Below are 20,297 nucleotides of genomic sequence, written 5' to 3' on the forward strand. Positions count from 1 at the left end.
CAGCAGTAGCTGGTTACATGACAGTTTTGGGGAAAGAAAGGCCCCATTCTTGCAGCAGCTGCCATGAATTTCACTCTGAGATGCAGCATAACTAATAAGAAATTGAGTCTGTGCTGTAATATAATTTTTCTTTGAGAAATGTAATAACAGGAACTTCCTGTTTTCTCTTCCCTTTCTACAGCACAGGAAAGAACTTCCTTGAACTAAGCATGGCAACTTTAGCAGGTGCGTCTTGCTGTCACACTAAAACTTCAGCAGATTAATTTAACAGCTTGCTGGCAGAAGCTCTAGGGCTCTGCTTGACTGCAGAGCAGGTGCAGCCCAGGCACACTGCAGGGATGTAAGGGAGGCCTGAGGAATGGTGTACCTGGGACATGAGTACAGCCAGTCTGTGATGGCTTTAAAGAGGCTGTCTGGGTAGACAAACAGCAGTGAAGAGGAAGTGTGACAGACTGCTGAAAGATTCTTAAATGTCCAACAGGGTTTATTGCCTCTTATTTCTGCCCACGACACACTCTTTGCTGGTGTGTGTTTGTGGCCCGTGCTGGCCTGGTGAAATCTTGTGTGGGTTTGCCTGCCCAGAACTGCCATGTGCTTAGGATTTACACTGGGACTGCTATGGATGCACCACATCTGAGAATTTATTGCCTATTGGCTGTCTCTGAAGGCAGCCTTTACTTGCTTAAAGGATATTGCAAGTAAAACTTTCATGCCCACTGAAATGCTGCATAATATATACTGGTATATATATATATTTACTCTCCAAATCCTCTTCCTAGCATCTTAACTCCTTGGTGTGATGTCCATTAAAACAGGGCAACCCACTCATGTTTTAAGAGTCTCCCTGGGTAGCCTTTTCCAGTAGCTTCATTTCTACAGCCTCTATTTAAGCCCACCAACAATACTTGTGGCTGACATGAGATGGGGATGGAGGTTTTCGACCTGAGTCTGGAGGCAAACTCAGACATTAAGCCTTCACTTCCAAAGGTGGGGAACAAACCCAAGAAAAACAGCTGAAGAGGGGCGTGGGCATACCTCTGGTGCTTGCCAAAGGATCCTCAGACTTAACATGTTCTGGTGCTGTTTAGTTGGGTTTAATGAATCAGCAGAGTGGCAGTGTGTTGGATGCAAAAATTGCCTAACCTGTGTGTGTCATTCAGCTCTCATTAGCACCTTCAACCCCTCCGTCCTACATCTGTCCCCTCCGCCTGGCACAGAGGGAGGGTCACCAGACAGCCAAGCCAGGTGAGTCTCAGGAGCTTTTGGCTGGGCAGTTGATGTACAGCTGGCAAGGGGAAGGATGGAAATGTTGCAGGAGCATTTCACTGAGCATAGAGTGTGCTCACTACTGGCAGAGGTTGTCATTGTGGCTCAACTGGCACCTGTCAGAATCATGAGGAACGAAGCCCTGCTTTGGGGTGGGTATCACCTGAGTTAACACCAATTCTCCTTATAGATGCAAAACAAATTTTTTGCTCAAATAGAAGTTGAGGTGTGCCTATTAAGCTGCTGTTTTCATCTAAGTGCACATCTGAAAGTCAGATAGCTGAGTATGAACTAATCACCCAAAACTCCCTGGGTAGCACAGTCAGTTGTCTAATCTTAACACATTTAAGAGAGAAAAGATTAATCCAGCCTGAATCCTCAAATGTTGTTTGATTCAATGGTAAAAATCAGCCAAAGCTTTAACCTTACTGATGCCTTCATAATTTCTCTCTTCCTTTCTGCTTTTCAGAGACCTCCTGCATCAAGCTGAAGAAATAGTGGAGCTCATGAAAGTGGATCAGGTTTGTTTAAAGCACAGGACAGTTCAGAAAGTGTGGTGTTGAAGCAGAAAAAGGCAGAAAAGTGGTTTAATACTTAAACAGCACTCCAAAATCTTTTTAAAATTGAAAATGCCAGTTCTTGAGGTTAACGGACTGCAGTCTTTATGCTGTAAATAAGAATTCAGTTCTGTGCCTTTCAAGTGCAGTGTTTTGTTCTGAAAGGATTCCACCTTTTTTACTTTTGTCAAAGCAGCTGAAGAGCTTGGTAGGGAAGCCAATATGTTTGTTTTCTGTTGGCTAAAGATGTGAGACTTCTGCTAGCTACACTCTGTAACTGTGCCAGTGTTTCTGAGAAGCCAACCCAAAATAATAATTCTCAGTGTTTGTCTCTTCAGTTCCTTTTTGGTCTTTTAGGAACACATTTTCAAAAAGGACAATAAAGACCTAGATATACTTTGGCTGATGCTGGTGAGAGCTTGAATTATCATTCATGGCTAAGTGCTTTTTAGGTTCCGTCCTGGAGCTTTAAGCATCCATTTCTTCTTTATTCCTCACCATGGTGTTATTTTGTAAAATTATCTTGAAGTAATGGGAAAATGTAATGGCCAAGGCAATTCTGCTGTTGCCTCTTTGCTCTACAGGGATTTAGCATGCATGTTTGTGGAACTGTGTGGTTCTAACCAAGACTCTTCAGGATTGTACGGGTTGCCTAATAAATACAACACAGCTGAGCAGGGCTCTAGCTCTCAGATTTTTTAGTCCAGTCTTAATCCTGTTAGTGTGACTCCTTCTCAGCAATTCATGTACAGTAGTCCTGTTGGCAAGCTGCAACAGTGATGGAAGGAAACATCAAGTTCTGTGCTAAGCTGTCCGTGCCCATCTTTTCCAATAGAGCCTTCTACAGCAGCAGCAATTTCAGGTTCTATCCTGAGCTTTTTGTAGATGTGTGTTTAGCTTTAATTGCAGCATTTGATGCCTAACCATCTATTTGCTGTGTCCTCTAAGGAAAAGCTGGATGGCTTGTCAAATGGAAGGGACCAAGATGGCCAGGGTTGGGCCATGGCCTGTTGGTTGGTCTCGCTGGTTATGAACCCACAGAAAATGGTGTGTGAGAAAGGAAAATAGATCACCTGTCATCCTATCCCTTTATTTTTTTCTCCCAGATGATGGACTTCCAAAATGACTGGAAACTGATCACAGTATTTTTTAGTGCTGAAAGTCCATGTTCCTCCTATGCTTCTACACAACTGGTAAGCACTTTGTTGGGTGGTTTAGCAGTCAAGGCAGATAGTTAAGACCCTTTCCCATACTCTGCTCTTTGCCACAGGGAACAAAAGGAATAGTTAGGTCTGGGATGTTGAGATGCCTCTATCCAATGATGTAAGCTCCTGGCACACAATGTGTTTTGTATTTATGAACATCTGTGCTTAATTTGCCATCTCTAGTCTGAGATGTCTTAGTAGAGCTGTTTTCCACCTTCAAGTATAAAGGTACTTTTCTTCACTATCCCTTTTTTTTTACTCTGTGTCAAGTTGTCTATTTATAGGCAGTTAAATTACAAGACTAGTTCCCATGTTGTTTACTTGCTGGCTAAGGCTGAATTTAGAATAGATTGTTTCTTAATAACCCTTCAGTGCAGAGCTCAGTACACAGAGTTTGTGACTTTTAGGAAATGGATAACTATTTTTTCTACCAGTTTTGATGGCCTTTCTTATCTCATTTACAGAAGGACTGCGTATCGGAAAACCTGGAAAAACTTAGAGCTGTCTTGGATTTTTTGTATAAGGAGGTAAGATACATTCATCAACCCTGAACAGCTGAATCCTTTGTCTATTTTTACAGTCTCCACTGGTTTTGTACCACTCTTCACATGCCTTAGAACACCAATCTCATTGCCTTAGATCCACTGGCTCAGTTTGTTTTCACTAAGTGTTTTACTCCCGTTTTTAAAAAGCTGACACATGCAAACAGAAAGGATGGTTGGGCAACTGCTCTGTTTTGCGATGCAAGCTAATGTACCACTCAGTGTTTAGGCATTTTTAAAATGATTTCTGTGAAAATTGGAGTACATCTGTCTAGATCTGAAAGTTATGTGTATCAGGGCTGTTGGTGAAAGTTACTGATGTCTAATTACTGGTGTGGAACACCTAGGCAGTGTACAGGCTGCTAACTACCTGGTGATGGCTTTTACAGAACAGGGCAAACAACCATTAAAATATATATAATAGATTTTTTTTCCTATTTTGTGTTCATTTAAAAATACCTTATAAAGGTTTTTAGCTGGCTGAGCTAAGAATTATCTGCTTTTCTAGGATGGCTTCTGGGAAGTGTTCTGTGCTGTGTCTTGGTCTACTAATGATAGCAGACTAGATGAGGATAGATTATTACTGAAGCAGACTATAAACTGTTTAACTGAATTATCTCAATAGGATCTTCTAATAATTTTGTTTTGCTGCATTGAAGGCCTACAGTATATTCTAAACTTGCTACAGTTCGGTTGCCTCAGAACACAACCACTTGTTTTTCTCCAACTGACTTGGACAAATGTTGTGTATGGGGGAAATTCCACCCACACATTCTCTTCAGATTCTCTCCACTGTTATTTCCAGAATCTGTTTATGTGCACTTGTAGAAGTGAAATATCATTATGGAAATGAAAAGCTGCTTTCTGCATGGGGGAGAGGTATGGTGGGTTGCATGGGTGCTTGTGCTGTTATACAGGATGTTTCGTCCCCAGCTTTGCATTGCTGTGTTGCCACAAAAATGGTAGACCCAAGTTCATTTGAGTTCAGTTTGGTTGGCTGGTGGCCATTTTGGTTATGTAAAATGAGTTGTTGTGTCTCAGTCAAGAAAACATGGTCACAAGTACTTCATAAATGATGATCCTAGATTGCAGGCACAGGAGCAGGGTTCAGGACAGAATTGGCAAAGGCTTGGATCATGGATTTTATGTAAGCAGAATACCAGGCTAGAGATAATACATGTGAAGTTGTAGACGTAATTTACCGTAATTGCTGCTTGCTGATCTTTAATTGCAAGTCTAGCATGAGTAATTTTTACTTTATTACCACAGGTTCCCAAGGCCTTTGTAAATCTAATTGATTCCACTGAGCTCACAACTGCCGCTCTTGCATGCCAAGATTACAGTAATGCCAGGTAACAGGTTTCTTTAATTTCTTGTCATTGTCTCCTGCTGGTGTTCAACAAATAGCTATATATATGCACTGACTTTATGACTGAGGTACAATCTGCTGAGCTGTTTTTCTGCCCCTAATATGAGAGTATGTAAGAGATTTTAAGTCTTCTCTTTGCTTCTATATACTCTCTCTGAAAGATCTATTTTTACTAGGAAGCTAGTGCTTTTAATCCTATTGAATTGGACAGCATGTTTAAATATTGGGTCAGAGTTAAGGAAAAAGAGAAAGCCTCGACACTGTGCAAGTACTGCTCACCAAGAGCCAAAGTGTTGGTTTGTTATCAACAGTTTAAGCCACAAATCCAAAACACGGCACCATATGGGCTGCAATGAGGAAAGTTAACTCCATCCCAGCCAGACCCAGCACTTACATTATTGTCACAAAACTGCACCATCTAACTACCTCCATTTTTTTATTCAGTGATACTTTTGTTATGCAACTCTCAAGTCAGAAGCTCTGTAGGTGCTTCAGAGGTTTAAATTTCTACATATCAACGTTCACAAAATGAGCAGCTGATTTTAAAGGACATTGTTAAGCTATTGGAAAGATTCTCTTTGGGCTTAGGGTATGCCAGGGTAGAGAACATCCAAGTTGTCAGTTCCTTATGGTAACTGCATCTATTTATCTGTCTTTCTCAGTACTTTGTAACACAAGCGTGAGTAGTTTGTGTCTCGATTTAGTATGGAGTAGGAGTGTGCACATGAGCAGTTCTGATGGAGTAGTTTACAGCTGGTGAGATTACTCCACAGTAATTATTTTTTTTCCCTGTGCTCGTGGCACAGGACACCATATGTACTAATATAGTCATCCTGAAGAGTTTCACAAGCTTTGCAAGCATACAGCCTCGGAGACGTTCTGATGGGATGGGGGAAGAGGTCTGGCTGCTATGTAACCATGTACTCAACAAATACAAGGAGAGGAGAAGCTTTCCTTGTCAAAAGTGACTGCATGGGGCACTCTAGCTTATTTCTCCTGCACAAACATGAAGGGGAAAAAATCTGAGAAATGTGGAAAAGATGTGTTTAGGATTATGGGCATTGTGACATATTGAAGTTTTTAAAAAATAAAATTAAATAGGTCTATTTTTTTTCTCTGAAGAATTTTTATATTTCCTTTAGTATTTAAGGCAATTTGCTTTCTTATTGTCAGCATGCTCTCATAGCTGTGTTTATCTGGTTGATAAACATAGTTCCCACAAATTTGTTAGATGGCCTCTAATGTCCAGATCCTCTCCCAGATAAGGACCTCCAGCATTTGGTTACTAAGTTGTCATTATGAACTGTGCTTTGAGAGAGAAATATAAATCCATATCAAAATATGAAATTTCAAGAGTCAAAGAGGATAATAGTGGTTGACACTTTCGGTGCCATGTCTAAACTTTAGGCATTGAAGTTTAGGACACAATGGGATTTAAAGTTCTAGTTCTTACTAACAAGAAGCGTCTGCACTAAAAGTAATGTACGAACCCTATTTTTAGGTGTGTAACTCTCCTCATGTATTTTGTGAGGTTACTCTGTTAGGCTTGGATAAGATTCTGGTCCTGAGTTCGTATTTCTTTCTTTCACCAGCAGGGATAATAGCACTTTATCAGAAAACTCTCATTTTATGGGTTTAACTAGGATCCTGATGTATACTTATTGCATATATCTGCAGCCCCCCTAGAAACTTTCTCAAATTCCAGTCCACACAGGAAATTTCAAGGGAATATATATTGCTGGAACCTGACTAATCTTATATTGTTCCCAATCTACACCTTTGGGAACTCTCAGAATTCTCCAGCTAGCTTCCAAAATATTCAGTATACCTATGTGACCTTGCAGATCAGAAATCTGACAGTGCCTGTCATCCTTTAGCATGGATGACCTTCTGCAGCTTCCATCCATGTTTCTAGATGCATGTCTTCATGCCAAATACTAAAGAAAAATTCCAGTGGAAGTATTTTGAGTTTGTTCAATTTTCCTGTGTGACTACAGAGAGGGAAATGTTTGAAAACCAGTGCAGCTGCTATTTTAAGCTTGAGCATGTTGCTAGCTTGTGAGATCCTGTGCTAATCTAAGTCTGGCATACTTGTCAACTGACTAGGCTTTCGAATCAAAAAGAGATACAAAGCTCTGGATATGGAGATATATATAATTCTATGTTGATATCAAAAATTAGCATGTTCCATGTAGCCTTTTCTACACATACCACAATTTGGTCTTTACTATGTGCTTGTCAGTGGCTTAAAAGAATTCATGCTATCCACCTTTTTTATCAAAAGTTCATCATGTCTTTCATGTTTTTAATTTTTTTCTGCAGCAATCCAGGCAGGAATCAGTGCAATTATGTTGAACACTCCACATTACATGATAACATACTGAGGTGGTCCTATCAGGTATGACATCTTCTGTATTGTTTGGGTCTTACATTGCTAGACATGTCTATTCGTTTTCCAGATTGGCCTGAAGCAAGAAGTTAAGGGAGGAATAGCAGTGAGGAAGTTCAGTAACAGCCCTTCTATCACATATCCATAGCAATCCTGATCCCACTTCTTACCTCAGAAATATTGGCAATAAGTTCTTTCTATACCTGAGCGATCTTAGTATCTCTTGAAGTTTTAAATGCCTATATAACTTTTGGCAACCTAGGATTTTTCATATCCCATCAGAGAAATGATCCATCTCGTCCAGTAAAATGCCACATGATTAAGACAAAGACAGTTGTGCTAGAGTTTCTTTTAAACTTGCCAGGGTGGCAATAAACATGCCATTTCATTGCTTTGCTAAGCTTGCTGCCCTTTCAAAGAAAATGATGGTAAACCATCTTTCTCATAGCTACAAGGATTTTCCAGTTGTGTAACAAGATTTCTTTAAATTATTGTCTTTGTTCTGGATTACACAATTTTTATTTCTGTGGTTTATTAGGGATGGGGATAATTTAAATTTACTTTAAGCCCTGATGAATCACACATACATTACACTCTTCAGCCATAATACTTATCTTATTAAATGGTTGTCTATTTAGGATGCTTTGGAAAAACTACTGGAGTCTGAGAGGTTTGATCAAAAGGATGACTTCACTGTTGTTCTTCAGCCTTCTCTCCAAGGAATAAATCTGCTGCTTAGACTGGTGAGTAAACTCAAGCTGCTCCATTCTTTCTGGTTCGTGTCTGCTGAGACTGAGGGCAATATTCAGCAGCCTTTCCTATCCTAGGCTGTGTAATTCTGGAAGACCAGAGTAGTCAGGCACAGGAAGAACACACCTCAGTATCAGACACAGAAGTCCTGAGAGAGGAACTTGGTGTAAACAGTGCCAGTCAGAGATCCTGTGTTTTTTAAATGCTATACTCCAGGATAAATCAAGCAATGACACCTCTGTGCCTAAAGTCCCAACTGTCTGGAAACTGTCAATGCTGCTGATTTTTCCATATCTTTGTAGTCATCACCATATTCATCCCTGATTATGCTCATGTGTTTGACAACAAAGGCAAAAAGCAGTTTATGTGAAGTTTTTTAAAATGTTAGAGGGAAAAAAGATAAAGGTGTTTGTAAACTATGTTGGAAAGTACAGTTATTTCCCTGCAATGAGTCTGGGAACTGAGACTTTTTTCTGGTGTAGGCAGTAGGGAGTGAAGATGGGATTGCCTAGGATGTCAGGCATGGTTTTGTCATAAGTGATCTTTAAGGGGAAGTTGAAAGGTCAAGGCTGTCTAAGATCTGGCAGTGAAGAGGGAGAATATTACTTTCTGGACAACGGCTCACTTGGAGTGTAGTATCAAATCTATCACATTAGGTATTTTTTGTAATATATGTTGGTAGTGACTCATGGTCTGGGTTTTTGAGCACAGTGATAGCTCCATGAATTTGAGGTAGTTCCATTGCTCCCCTGAGCTCAGTATCAGAACAAAGTGAACTGGGAGAAGAATTTTTCTTCCAGAAAAAGAAAGGACTTGCTATATTGCAAAATCTTCTTTTTGCTGCTAGGGTCATCTTTTGCCAGGCTTTTTTTTTTTTGTAGATGGCTAGTCCATATGCAAATAGCAGGTTTCTAACTTTCATGGCATTACTTCTTCTGTCAGTAATTTGCTCTATTATTTCTTTAAATACCATCGTATGTCATAGGTGTATTCTTTATTTCTTCTGATTTGTGGTATGCCTGCAGGCCTCATGTGTAACCTTCCAAACTCTTCCAACAGCTACATTTCATTTAAAATTCAGCATGCCCTCTTAAGACAAATGCTGCATGTTTTCAGTATTTAAATGCACGTGTAAATTAGAGGAAATGTTGTTTATTTCAAATGATTCATGTGTTCACATTTATGTCTTTCTGCTCTATTCTGTGTCACTATTGTGGTCATGCTGTGTTGTTGCTGTGCTCTTCTTGTCCTGTTGATGTGCAACAATCATTTACAAAACCAGCATCTTTCTATTTTGACACACCACTAGTAACTGGGATCAGTGGCAAGTGGCTTAATAAGAATGCCAAAGATTGATTTTTCTTCTGGATATGAATATTATTTTATAGATAGAGAAGTTTTGTGACTGAATATCTCATCTTTCTATACTCTTACTTATTTTATGATGCTCAAAATAATTTCTCTTTCAGGGTGAGGATGATTTGATTACCACATCAAAGACACAAGTGGAAATTCAGGAAGATTATGTTTTCATGGCTGTGGGCCTCTGGAACAACATGGTAAGCAGTGCCACAGAGATTGTTTCTTCCTGAACTATGTCCAGATGCCTAGTAGCAACCCTGCACGAGCCAGGCTTTCAGTAGCAAAGAGGCAGGGAAGGAAGAATACAAGAATTATCCCATGACTGCTATCCTCAGCTGTACAGGGAGGCTGCTCTTGAATAATGCTAAATGCCCTACACTTACAAGACAAATCTCACTCTGCTGCCACTTTCTACTAAGAACTTTTTAGAAATCTTTTCAAACTAGCCCTTTGGTAAGCCTCATGGAGTAAATGAGCTGTGACAGATTCTGGTTTTGCTCATCTTACCTCTTTGACAGCACAGCACAGGATGACTGAGGGTTGTCCTAACCTGAGATTATATCAATTATACTCCTGTCTACTCTGTCCTTTGTCCTGCACCCCCCACCATTCTTTACTAATGAGTCTTATACCACTGTCTCCTCCTTAACCATCATCTTTGTGCTGCTGTTGCTCATTGTGAAAAGGTAGAAACAACCTTGAGAAGCCCTTGTTATGTCCTCTGCAGTTGGATGTGCTATCCAGCTGAGGAAAGCCAGAAAATGGTGTTTGTATCCGTGGGAGAGGTTGTCCGAAAGAAATGTGAACTTTCTGACCTTGAAACAACCTTGAACACCGTGACTGGTTCTGTAGGGGGCTGTTTCCACTGCAGGCTTGAGCTGCTGACACACAGCATTTGTGTGTGTGAGTCTGAGCAGATGCATGTACACCTGAAGGAGCTTGCACTTTAAAATTGATTACAGGGGCAAGCGAAGAAATGTGAGTTGCTTTTCAGTGTGAATGAGACAAAAAAGCAGGTATGTGGGCTTGGACTGAACAGAGCTAAGCAGGATGCTACTGTTTGGATATGCGCTTACATGCATTGTTTTAGGTAAAGTGTTGATTTTACTGTTTCTTTTTAGAAGCTTTCATTGTTTCCTGTTTCTTTTACTAGTAACCTTATAGCACATACAATCTCTTCTTTAATTAAAAAGAATCTTCAATGGCCAATTAAATTAGAGGAAACATAAAAGACTTTTTTCTTGCTTTGCAGTCCACATGTTAATAAGATTTTCTTTGGAGAGTACTTAATATTCCTGTGCCTGTCCAAATTATCCTAAGCATGAAGAATAAAAAGTCTATACTGCAACAACCTTTTCATAAACCACATTTAAAAATAAATTCATCCATACTGGCATGTTCTTGTTTTCTTTTATGCTAATTCAAGCAGCAATAATGTTGTTGTAGCCCTGATCATTTAAAGAAGCAGAACTTGCAGGAAGAGGCTTCTATTCCACCAGATGATATATCTAGAGGAATAATACAGTCACTTCAATGAAATGTTATCTTTTAGTTAAAGTTAAAAGGACTTTAGTTAGTTAGTAGGAGCCAAGGAGTTAAAAATTGATAAGCTGTTGCAGTGGTAACCTTGGAACAACCATGCTGGGTCCATTTTATCTCCTTTGCTGTTTTCTGTGATATTCCTTATCATGATGTCACAGCTCCTACCTCAGTTCTTCCATCATAAAATAGATGTCCTCTGTTTCATTTTTCTGTCTCTAAACCTTTTCTTCACAGGCTTCCTCCTGTGCTCTGTCCTTCAGCAACCCATTCTATGGCATGTTACTCTACCCAGTCACTCAGATTGCCCAGGAGCATTTTGTGGAAATAGCAGAGATGAAAAACCATATGCAAAACGAAGCTGTGCTTTTAAGGCTGGCTGCATCAGGCCAGTTACCCAGACTTGGGCAGTGAGCATGTTGTGGAGCCACCAGAATCAAAACATTATCATAAAGGAGATAAATAGCTACTTTGCTTTATTTCAGTGGTTTTTCTCAGTGTGAGGTGATTCCTCTAGTTATGGGACAGCCTAGGTGAGCTGAAGGAGGAGTAAAATGTGGCAAACCCATATCTCACCACAGGTTTGAAGGAAGATAATTTTGCCGTCTTTTTTGACTTCTCTTTGATTAAGTGGACTTTTCAGAGTACAGCTAGCAATCGTCAGAGAGGGGCCTTTCAGGGTTGCCTGTCTGCCTGTGATTGCCTTGTCTGCCTATATTCTGCCACGATGTAAAAGAAGATATGAAGGATGCATTCAGCATAAAAAGCACTAGCAGGTGCCCTCACCTGATAAAGGCCTCTCCAGTTCTACTGGGAAATCCAGCCAACAGTTTATGCTGACTTCTTTAAAAATTAAAAAAGAACCCCTAATACAGTCTTGGGAGCTGATAGGAGATCAAGAGCATGACTTGTGGATCAGGGAACATTGCAGAATGAAACTACATTCAGAGATTTCCTTTCTCCTGCTCTCTGTCAGGCTGTCCTGACCTTGTATTGAAGCTTGGTACCAGTCTCTTTCCTGGAAACATTACCTGCTTATTGGCCAAAGGGCAAAACCTTGAAAATCTAGTGGCAATTTGCCTTAGAGCTGCACTTCAGCCTGACTGAGAAGGAGCTGAGCCATCATGTCCTAAGGGCTTGTCCTGGGCAGGGCTGGATATTTGACCAGAACAGTTCTAACTCTCTAGGACCAATTCAATTCATATTGCTAAGCAGACCAGAGAACAGTCAGATAAACAATGTTGGAAAAGCTGAAAGAGGTTGGCTGTGTAGCTGGACAGCTTTGATGTTTACTATAGAAAGCCTGGTTTGTAGGCATTTGGCAAAATTAATCAATTTTACCTCTGGACATATATCTGAGGGCAAAGCTCCATTCATGTATGTAAAGAACTTCGTAAGAGTAGGAGCTTCTTGTATTTTGCCACTCTTTTGTGTTACCAACCCTATCCTACAACCAAAAGAGGAACTAAAACCAGACAAGAACCCAAAAGTGAACAGCATGGCAGGAGGCTGCCTGTGCCTCCCTTCAGTGTCCAGGGCTTTGTGCTGCCTTAGGACCTGCTGAGTACCAGAGCACACCCACAGTCAAAGTGGGCATGACAGATGTGCTAGAATTCGAGGGAGAGTTGGTGGCCACAATACAGTCCGTGTGCCCCATTCCTTGCTAGGACTGTGCAGCTGAGCTGCCAGTCTTTGCTGGGAGAACAGTGTGTCTGAGCCATCTGGAACTTACTGCCTTCTGGAGAAGTTTGCTCTTGTCACCCAACTCCCAACACATGCAAGTATCTAATACTTCTTTGAACTTAATTTCTAGTCAAGAAATACTGTATTGTATGTATCCCATGTTTTGTGGGAAGATTCTGTGTTGGAAGTGTATTTTCTTTTAACAATGGGATTAAATAGCTACTTTGTTTCATCCTAGGAGGATGGGAAAGTATCCCAATGTATCTTTTCTCTGAGCTTCATTATCTTACACGTTTTGGGGAGATTAGTTTTATTTCCTCCTGCCTCCCCCTCAAAAAAGCAGACTGTTTCTTCAAATGTTTCTCTCAAAGAATATAAACCCTGTAACCCTCTTCTCTATTTCTCTCAATTTTCCCATTATTTTAATTGATGGAACCATCAAAATAGAACATAGCATTCCTGCGCAGAGTGTATTGGTGACATCAAGCCTGCTGCTGTCAGGAGATGTTGTATTTTTCACTCCCTTGCATCCTGTTTCTTGTGTAGGCTGCTGGTCCTGGCAGCTGCTGGCGCCAAGCTGAGCAGACATGCACTGAGGGATCTAAACCCTCAGCCAATTCCTCTGTGTGTGATTGCAATTTAATTAGCACTCAGCAAGCTGCCTGAACAGGTGAAGTGATTATTTTTGGTATTTGCCCCTTTGTGCTGTCACTTTTTTCTGAACAATTCCATAATTTTTCATTATACTAATCCCCTCTCCATCTTGTTACAAGAAGACCAACGAACATATAAATGTTACTAAGCCTCTGCATGGAGTAGGAAAGCACCTTTTGGTGTTGTCTAATATGTGTGAGAGTGTAGATAATGAAACAGTTCTGAAAGGTTGGATAAACAAGCAACATTTATAGAGTCAGCATTCCCAAAAGCCGAATTAATGTTTGGATGGAAGTTTTAGCCATGATGAAAAGAGTCTGCTCACGTGAGAGGACTTGTTTTCAGTTCCTTGCTTTTGTAGGTACACATGTGGTATGTTATGCATAGATAAATGTTTATGATAAGCAAAAGAAAATTTTAAATATATATTTTTAGATTTATGTATATGAGCCCGATGGAAGACTTCAGGCACTAGAGCCTTTGCATTGCTGCAGCTTTCCCTTCCTTCCCACACACAGCATGTGTACAATTCTTCTGTTCTCTCCCTTTCTAGATGCAGCCAGTTGGACAGAAGCAGCCTTATGGTGTCACAAAAAATGTCCAGTGTCCATCTCAGGTAAAAGGGCTTCCTTGTTATTCTGTGATTTTCTTTATTCTTTGCAGAATTTCCAAGTTTTCAAATACTGTTGTTGTTTTCTGAAGTTCTTGGGAATGTGTGCTTGCCCAAATTACTGCACTGTTAAAAACAGAGTGTCCCTAAAGTTCATTGACACGGAGTCTTTATTTTCTACAGATGACCCTCTGAAAAAAAGAACTTTTGACAAAATTTAGTTAAATCATCTCTGTCAGATTTTTTGGGGGTCCAAAAAATGTATCTAGCTAATATGAATTAATTAATTGCAGGTATGAGGTACATTATCAATATTCAAATTTGTGTCACAATAAAATGGAATCCATGTATTTTTATATAATCTAGATTTTCTGTGATTTGCCTCTGCTGCCACAATTTACTAATTTAGTCTCTGGAGCTGTTGCTAGTCAGGATTGGAGCATCTCATGTTCAAATAACAGGTTCTTGTATGCTTTTGCATTTAAGCTCTGACTTCAGTAATTTGATAATGATAAAGTATTACTGGCATCCAAAATCTTCTGAACAGCAATTAAAATATCAAAGAAATAGAATTTTTTATTTTGTTTGATGTTAGGTTTAAGGCAGGAAGTAGTGCCGTGCCTAGAGCATACCTAGGACAGGGCTTCAGACTGGGGCTTAACTTTCAAGTCTAACCTGGTTTACTTCACTAAGGCAATGTTCATACAAAAATGAATACCGTAAAGATTTTTTTTCTCTCGGAAAATGTAGCCAGAAGACTTTAACGTCAGCTGACTTGTGTTTCCATTAGCGTTGGTAAACATACTCTCTTCACTCTGCAGGAAAATCCATATTTGTTTACGTATAGAAATAGTAACTACTCGTCTTCCCTGAGGACATCAAACGCCAAAGCAACATCTCAGGTACAGTAGGACTGTTTGCATCAGTGGACTGGCTGTATTCCAGGGAGTGGGGCGGGTGGGTAAGAGTGTGTTGTAGCCTAAATAAACAATGCTGCCTGGGAAAACTAAATGCAGAACTCCAGCTTTTTACTTCCACGGTTGACTAAACAGTCAGATGTTTAACAGCACAATCTCTCTTTGGTGGGTTCTGTAAGAATGTGAGTAAGGTAGGTGTGTTCAGCTAGCCTAAAATGAGCCTTGCCTTCACTGGTAAGAGCCTACATTAAACATCTGGAAAAAAATTATGTTTTCCCTGGGACAAGAGAATAGTGAAAATGAAGCTGTTTAGTCCTACCATGGAAGAAACTAAATCAGATCCAACTACTGTGTGGGTCTGATTTTGTCATGTTTATGCCATAGTGAAACTGAAGAAGATAGATTTTTTTTTTTTTTTGTTGGTTGGTTGGTTGGTTGGTTTTTTTTTTATAGTTTCAGATTAGATGTGTGGAGAAAAAGATCCATGATAGTGTTTTTTAAGTCAGAGTACTCTGATTTTGAGCAGAACTTTGTGTTCCCAAGCAGGAACAGAGTGAGTTGATAATGTTAATTGTCAGAATACAATGCCTAGACCACAACTACACAAAATAGCCTGTTCGTCACTGGAGTTGTAATACGCATTTCTGTTCACGTTTTAATATAGTGCCATCTGTTTTTTTGGTTACTTGGGGTGTACAGACCTTGCCATGGGGCAATGGTAGCTACCACTCTGGTTTTTGGAAGTAGCTGTAGTGTAGGAGGTGTTAAGGATGCAAGGAGCAGTACTGTGTTTTGCTGGGTTTTTAAATTGAAAGTTAAAAACCCAATCCAGAACAATGGAACAAGAAATACAAGTATCTTTTCCTTCGGCTAGTTAGCCTACTCTGAGGAATTCTGCAGAGAGATTTGGAGCCAAAACACATCTTTGAGTCTTGTGTGATGGTTTGCTCTTGTCTATCGATGGTCATCCCTTCACTAACAGTGAAGACTTTGGGGGTATGTCTGTCAGTAGGCTGCAACCCAAAAGAGCCAGGAGGGCAAATCCCTGGCTGCACATACAGGACTGCATATGGAGAAGGCAGGGTCATGGCCTGCTGACAGAGGTATGGTTTTGTCCTAGGATATTTCAGGGATGTTCAAACAACTTCTTGCAAAAGATATTCAGGTATGGGCACACCAAATTTTGTGTAGCTAAGCACAACATGGCTCAGAGTCTAAAACAACTGGCCCCACTGGTAGGCAAGAATTGTGCTGCACTTGTAAGGCTGCATGACTTCTGAGCAGGCTGAGTTTGTGTCTGCCTTCAAAAGGCATGGACCAAGGGCAGGCTGAGCTGGGTAGTTGTATGCACAGTACATGGGATTTAATTAATCTAATGCTCTAAGATGTAAACGGTTTATCATGACCAGAGTGTAGTGAGACTGATGTGAAGTCTTGCCCTGTCTCTCTTTGCAGGAAAGGAGTTATGGAACAAATGTTCCCTGTCCTGACCGGATTCCCTCTGATACAGTTCCAGTTTCAGGTACAGTGCTATGCCTTTTTGTCATAGAGCTACTTCATTTGATGACAGAAGGAGAACAGAACTGGGTTTACTCAGGAGAGGTACTCTTTCCTTTGGAAAACTGCACTTTGTTGACAGTGGTTTTTAAGAGTCTTTTTGGAACAATGTGAATGGTTGTATAGCAAGATGCGAGTTCACTACCTCAAGGGTGATGAAAGTTTATGCAGCTGCATCTTCTATATGTACAACAAAGAAGTAATAGTGGAAAAGATAGGAGGCAATCAGGTTCTTCATTTCCAGAGTGGAAAAACTGTAGGGGGCTCATGTTAATGCAGTCTGAGGTGCAAAAACCCATATGGAGTTCCTTGGGTTGGTTTTTTATTTCCTCTGAATCTGTGATGGTTCCAAATATCCACTCTGTGCTGGCACCAGAGCGGTACCTGCTTTTCAGTTGTCTTCACCAGTTAAAAGAAATTTGAGGAAGAAAAAACGCAAGACTGGAATCTTGCTGCTGCCTTTGTCACTGTATCTACTGCCCAGCTATGGTACCAAGAATCATTTCTGATTCAATGCCTATCAGTCTCTGTCATTCTGAACTGATGCTGTCATGAATATTCAAAATACTGTCTCTGCAATGCTTTATTATGCTTATTCTGAGGAAAACTTCTATTAACCATCACAGTTTGTAGTTTCCTTCCTTTCATTCATTCTTTCTTTCCCTTACACTACCTTTATTTGTTTTTTCAGTTCATAATTTGAAACCAGCAGATATTCGGGTGATTGCTGCCCTGGGAGATTCACTCACAGTAAGTAAAAATCACTGGGCAGCCATTGATAAAGCAAGCAATGAAAAACTTGCAATGAAAGATTTGATTTTTTAACCTGGGAAATCGAATGCATACAGTTATGCCCTGTTGAGCCTGACATGTTTTTCACTTTTTTTTCTATACTCCACCTTGGCTGATTGGTAATCAGATCATGAGTGTAATCTGAGTGCACAGTTCCCATTTGAAGTCCACAAGAGTGCCCCACAAGGAAGAGACGTAAGATTAGATTGTGCAGCAGCAAAATTATTCTGCTACCATGGACTTGAAACAATTGCTTTTCTTTACTGGTTTTTGGCAGCTCCCAAGGTATTGGCCCTTAAAGCTATTAGTAAGCAGCATGAAGAGAAAGAAAAAGTTCTGCAGCTGATTGTGTATTTCCATGTATCTATATGATAAATATATATATGATAATCCCAAAGCCTATGAAGTCATTGTAATTCCTACTAACTAAATATAGGATTAAAATTGCAATAGAACATCAGGTGTGTAGAGTGTAACTTGCCTTGAGAATTTTTTTTTATTTTAACACTAGGAATAGTGTTAAAAAAAAATTAATTCCTAGTACTATGTCAGCTCATTACCACTAGACTGGTTGTGATTGTCCAATCAGTGGTCACTGCTTTACTGCTCATATCATAATTCATGTTTCCTACATGTTCTCTGCTAATTATCACATTAAATCCTTGTAGTCTTTTTCCTTGGAGAAACTGGGAAAGACATAACATCGCTGTACAAATTCTTAATGTGAGGAACAGTATAATAAATTATTCATTCAGGACCACTGCTATCTTATTTATTCCTTATGTAAATTTAGAATTATATGAGTATTTTGAACATTCTCAAGTAATTTTTTTCTCCACTTGATCTAATCATAGAGTTGATAGAAGAGGATAATTCACTGGAATGGAGTTAAAATACTTTCAGCCTTTGATCCTCTTGAGAACAGGGATCTGTTCTATTTTGAGAAGATGATGTATCTTGCTTCATTAATATATTTTTTAATTATTCTCACTAGGATCAGTCAGAGAACTAGTTACTGTAGCAATGCTTATTTTCTGAAGGTGAACTCTTCTTCCAGGCAGCTAATGGGGCAGGATCCAGACGCCATGATGTTTTGGATGTCCTGACTCAGTACCGAGGTCTTTCTTGGAGGTGAGTCCCAGGAATTTTCCCTACGGTGGGAGAAAATCCATTTTCTTCAGTTTTGATCAATATAGTTGTTTTTGTAGCAAATGAATTGTGGGAACTGGATTTCATGTCTCATTTTGCATGATGGCACATGGCTGTGCTATAACTCATGATAAAGAAAATACTCAAATTAGTGGTTATCTAGAGTACAATGTAGCATGGCTGGAATAGACCTGGGTACATGGAAAAATGGGGTCCTTGTTAAGAAGTTATTTTTCAATCTCATGGTGGTAGGAGACCCTGGAACGGGGTCTTCTAAACTCCATCACCATTGCATCATGTGCTCTTTCTGTATCCCGTCTGCTCTTGCCCACATCACCCATTTGTCTCATTTAAAATTGGTGGGCTACAAAAAATCTTTTCTGCTGTTGTTTCATATGCAGTATCTCTTTCCTTGATCCTTTCCCAGTATTGCTTACATCATGGAGAACAGTTTATCAATTATGAGTCAATACAGACTTTTATATATGCAACATTGTTAGACACATCAAAAAGACAGTCATAAAAGGCAGTCATACACATTTCTTAATCTGCAACAGTATGATTTAACACCAAACTTGTCAGGCTGATCTTCTGTTCATCATATTTTACCGATATAAGTCCCTGCAACTTTAGAAGAAGTTTAAGCACATTCACAGAATCATAGAATGGCCTGGGTTAGAAGGTACCTTAAAGATCATCTGTTTGCACCCCCCATGCCATGGGCAGGGACACTTTTCACTAGTCCAGAGTGCTCAGAGCACTGTCCAGCTTGGCTTCAAGCGCTTCCAGGGATAGTGTTAGTGCGCTTAATCTATTCCAGATTAAAGGGACACCACAGAAGTGTTCTAAGTCAAACATGTTATATTTTGATCTTTGATAGTAATCTGTTGACATTTTTCTTTGCAACAAGTGTATAAGTATTTTTTCAGCATGAAGGACAGTAAAGAGCACATAGACATAATGGTGAATTTCTCTAGTCTAGTAGTATTCTTCCAGTTGAGTGAAATGTGAGTAGGGGGAAGGTAATAGGTGAAGGCAAAGGTATTGATTTTACTTACCACTCTGAAATATATGCTTTTAGAATTTTTTGTTTTGGTTAGATTTGTTAGCTAAAAATGGAAGCTGTAAATATTTTAATAAGTGCAGCTGTAGCAAAGGTGGCAGCCTTGAAAAAAATCTCATTTCTTTCACCTGGGTTTGAGCATATGCCAAAACACGTGAAAGAGCTGAAAGGACAACTACTGTACAGGGCTTCTAATATGATTGTTCTGCTGGAGCTGAGAGTGTCTGGGATGTGGCGACCCCCTGGGGACAGGCACGCAGAGCATGGGTGGGCTCGGCACAGCCCCAGCGTGCTCTGTACATGGGCAGTAACCCAAAAGGGGGCACTCTCCTACCTTGTGCACAGCCTTGCTGAGTTCATCCTACTTTACCACACTTTTCCTGTCCTTTCTTTTTAACAGTGTTGGAGGAAATGAAAACATAAGCACAGTCACAACATTACCAAGTAAGTGACTTTTTCTGTAAATTTGATAAATATGTGGCGTGGTTTATTATTGAAATACCTGCTATTATAAAAGGAGAAGAGGGTTAAAATTTCTGTCTATTTCTATTTAAAAATTCTGTCTAAAATGTGTTTGGGATAGATAAATCAAAGATCTTAGCTCATAGCCTAAAGAAACTATTTTGACTGTATGGGAAAGTTGTTTTAGGCAGGGGCAGAATCACATTACAAGATCAGATTTTACATGCTTTTTAAAGGTCAGGACATTTTAGATCTGAGGTGTTTGTGAGGCTTATAACTTGTAACCTAAGATCTAGAAGGGAATCTGAGGTCTTTGGGGTTAATACATCTGGGGCCATCAGGCTAAGGGATTTGATTCCAACCTGTCTGCAGTTAGAGCATGATGGCATGAGGTTCTCCTGCCTGAGTATATGGCTACCCAGCCTCGCTTG

General features: G+C 39.9%; 1 protein-coding gene across 1 annotated transcript in view; it reads left to right on the top strand.

Moving 5' to 3' along the window:
- Positions 1-209: 209 nt before the first annotated feature.
- The window catches only part of PLB1 (phospholipase B1), a 69,897-nt gene continuing 49,809 nt past the window's right edge, over positions 210-20,297 (top strand). The window contains exons 1-15 of the mRNA XM_066314432.1: positions 210-225; positions 1,161-1,245; positions 1,736-1,787; positions 2,930-3,016; positions 3,493-3,555; positions 4,840-4,922; positions 7,262-7,337; positions 7,967-8,071; positions 9,548-9,637; positions 13,870-13,932; positions 14,748-14,828; positions 16,299-16,365; positions 17,092-17,150; positions 18,250-18,323; positions 19,805-19,848. Coding sequence (XP_066170529.1) covers positions 210-225; positions 1,161-1,245; positions 1,736-1,787; positions 2,930-3,016; positions 3,493-3,555; positions 4,840-4,922; positions 7,262-7,337; positions 7,967-8,071; positions 9,548-9,637; positions 13,870-13,932; positions 14,748-14,828; positions 16,299-16,365; positions 17,092-17,150; positions 18,250-18,323; positions 19,805-19,848 — 1,045 coding nt within the window. The remainder of the gene's footprint in view (positions 226-1,160; positions 1,246-1,735; positions 1,788-2,929; positions 3,017-3,492; positions 3,556-4,839; positions 4,923-7,261; positions 7,338-7,966; positions 8,072-9,547; positions 9,638-13,869; positions 13,933-14,747; positions 14,829-16,298; positions 16,366-17,091; positions 17,151-18,249; positions 18,324-19,804; positions 19,849-20,297) is intronic.

This window comes from Sylvia atricapilla, chromosome 3, assembly GCF_009819655.1.
Source record: "Sylvia atricapilla isolate bSylAtr1 chromosome 3, bSylAtr1.pri, whole genome shotgun sequence".
Taxonomy (NCBI): Eukaryota; Metazoa; Chordata; class Aves; order Passeriformes; family Sylviidae; genus Sylvia; species Sylvia atricapilla.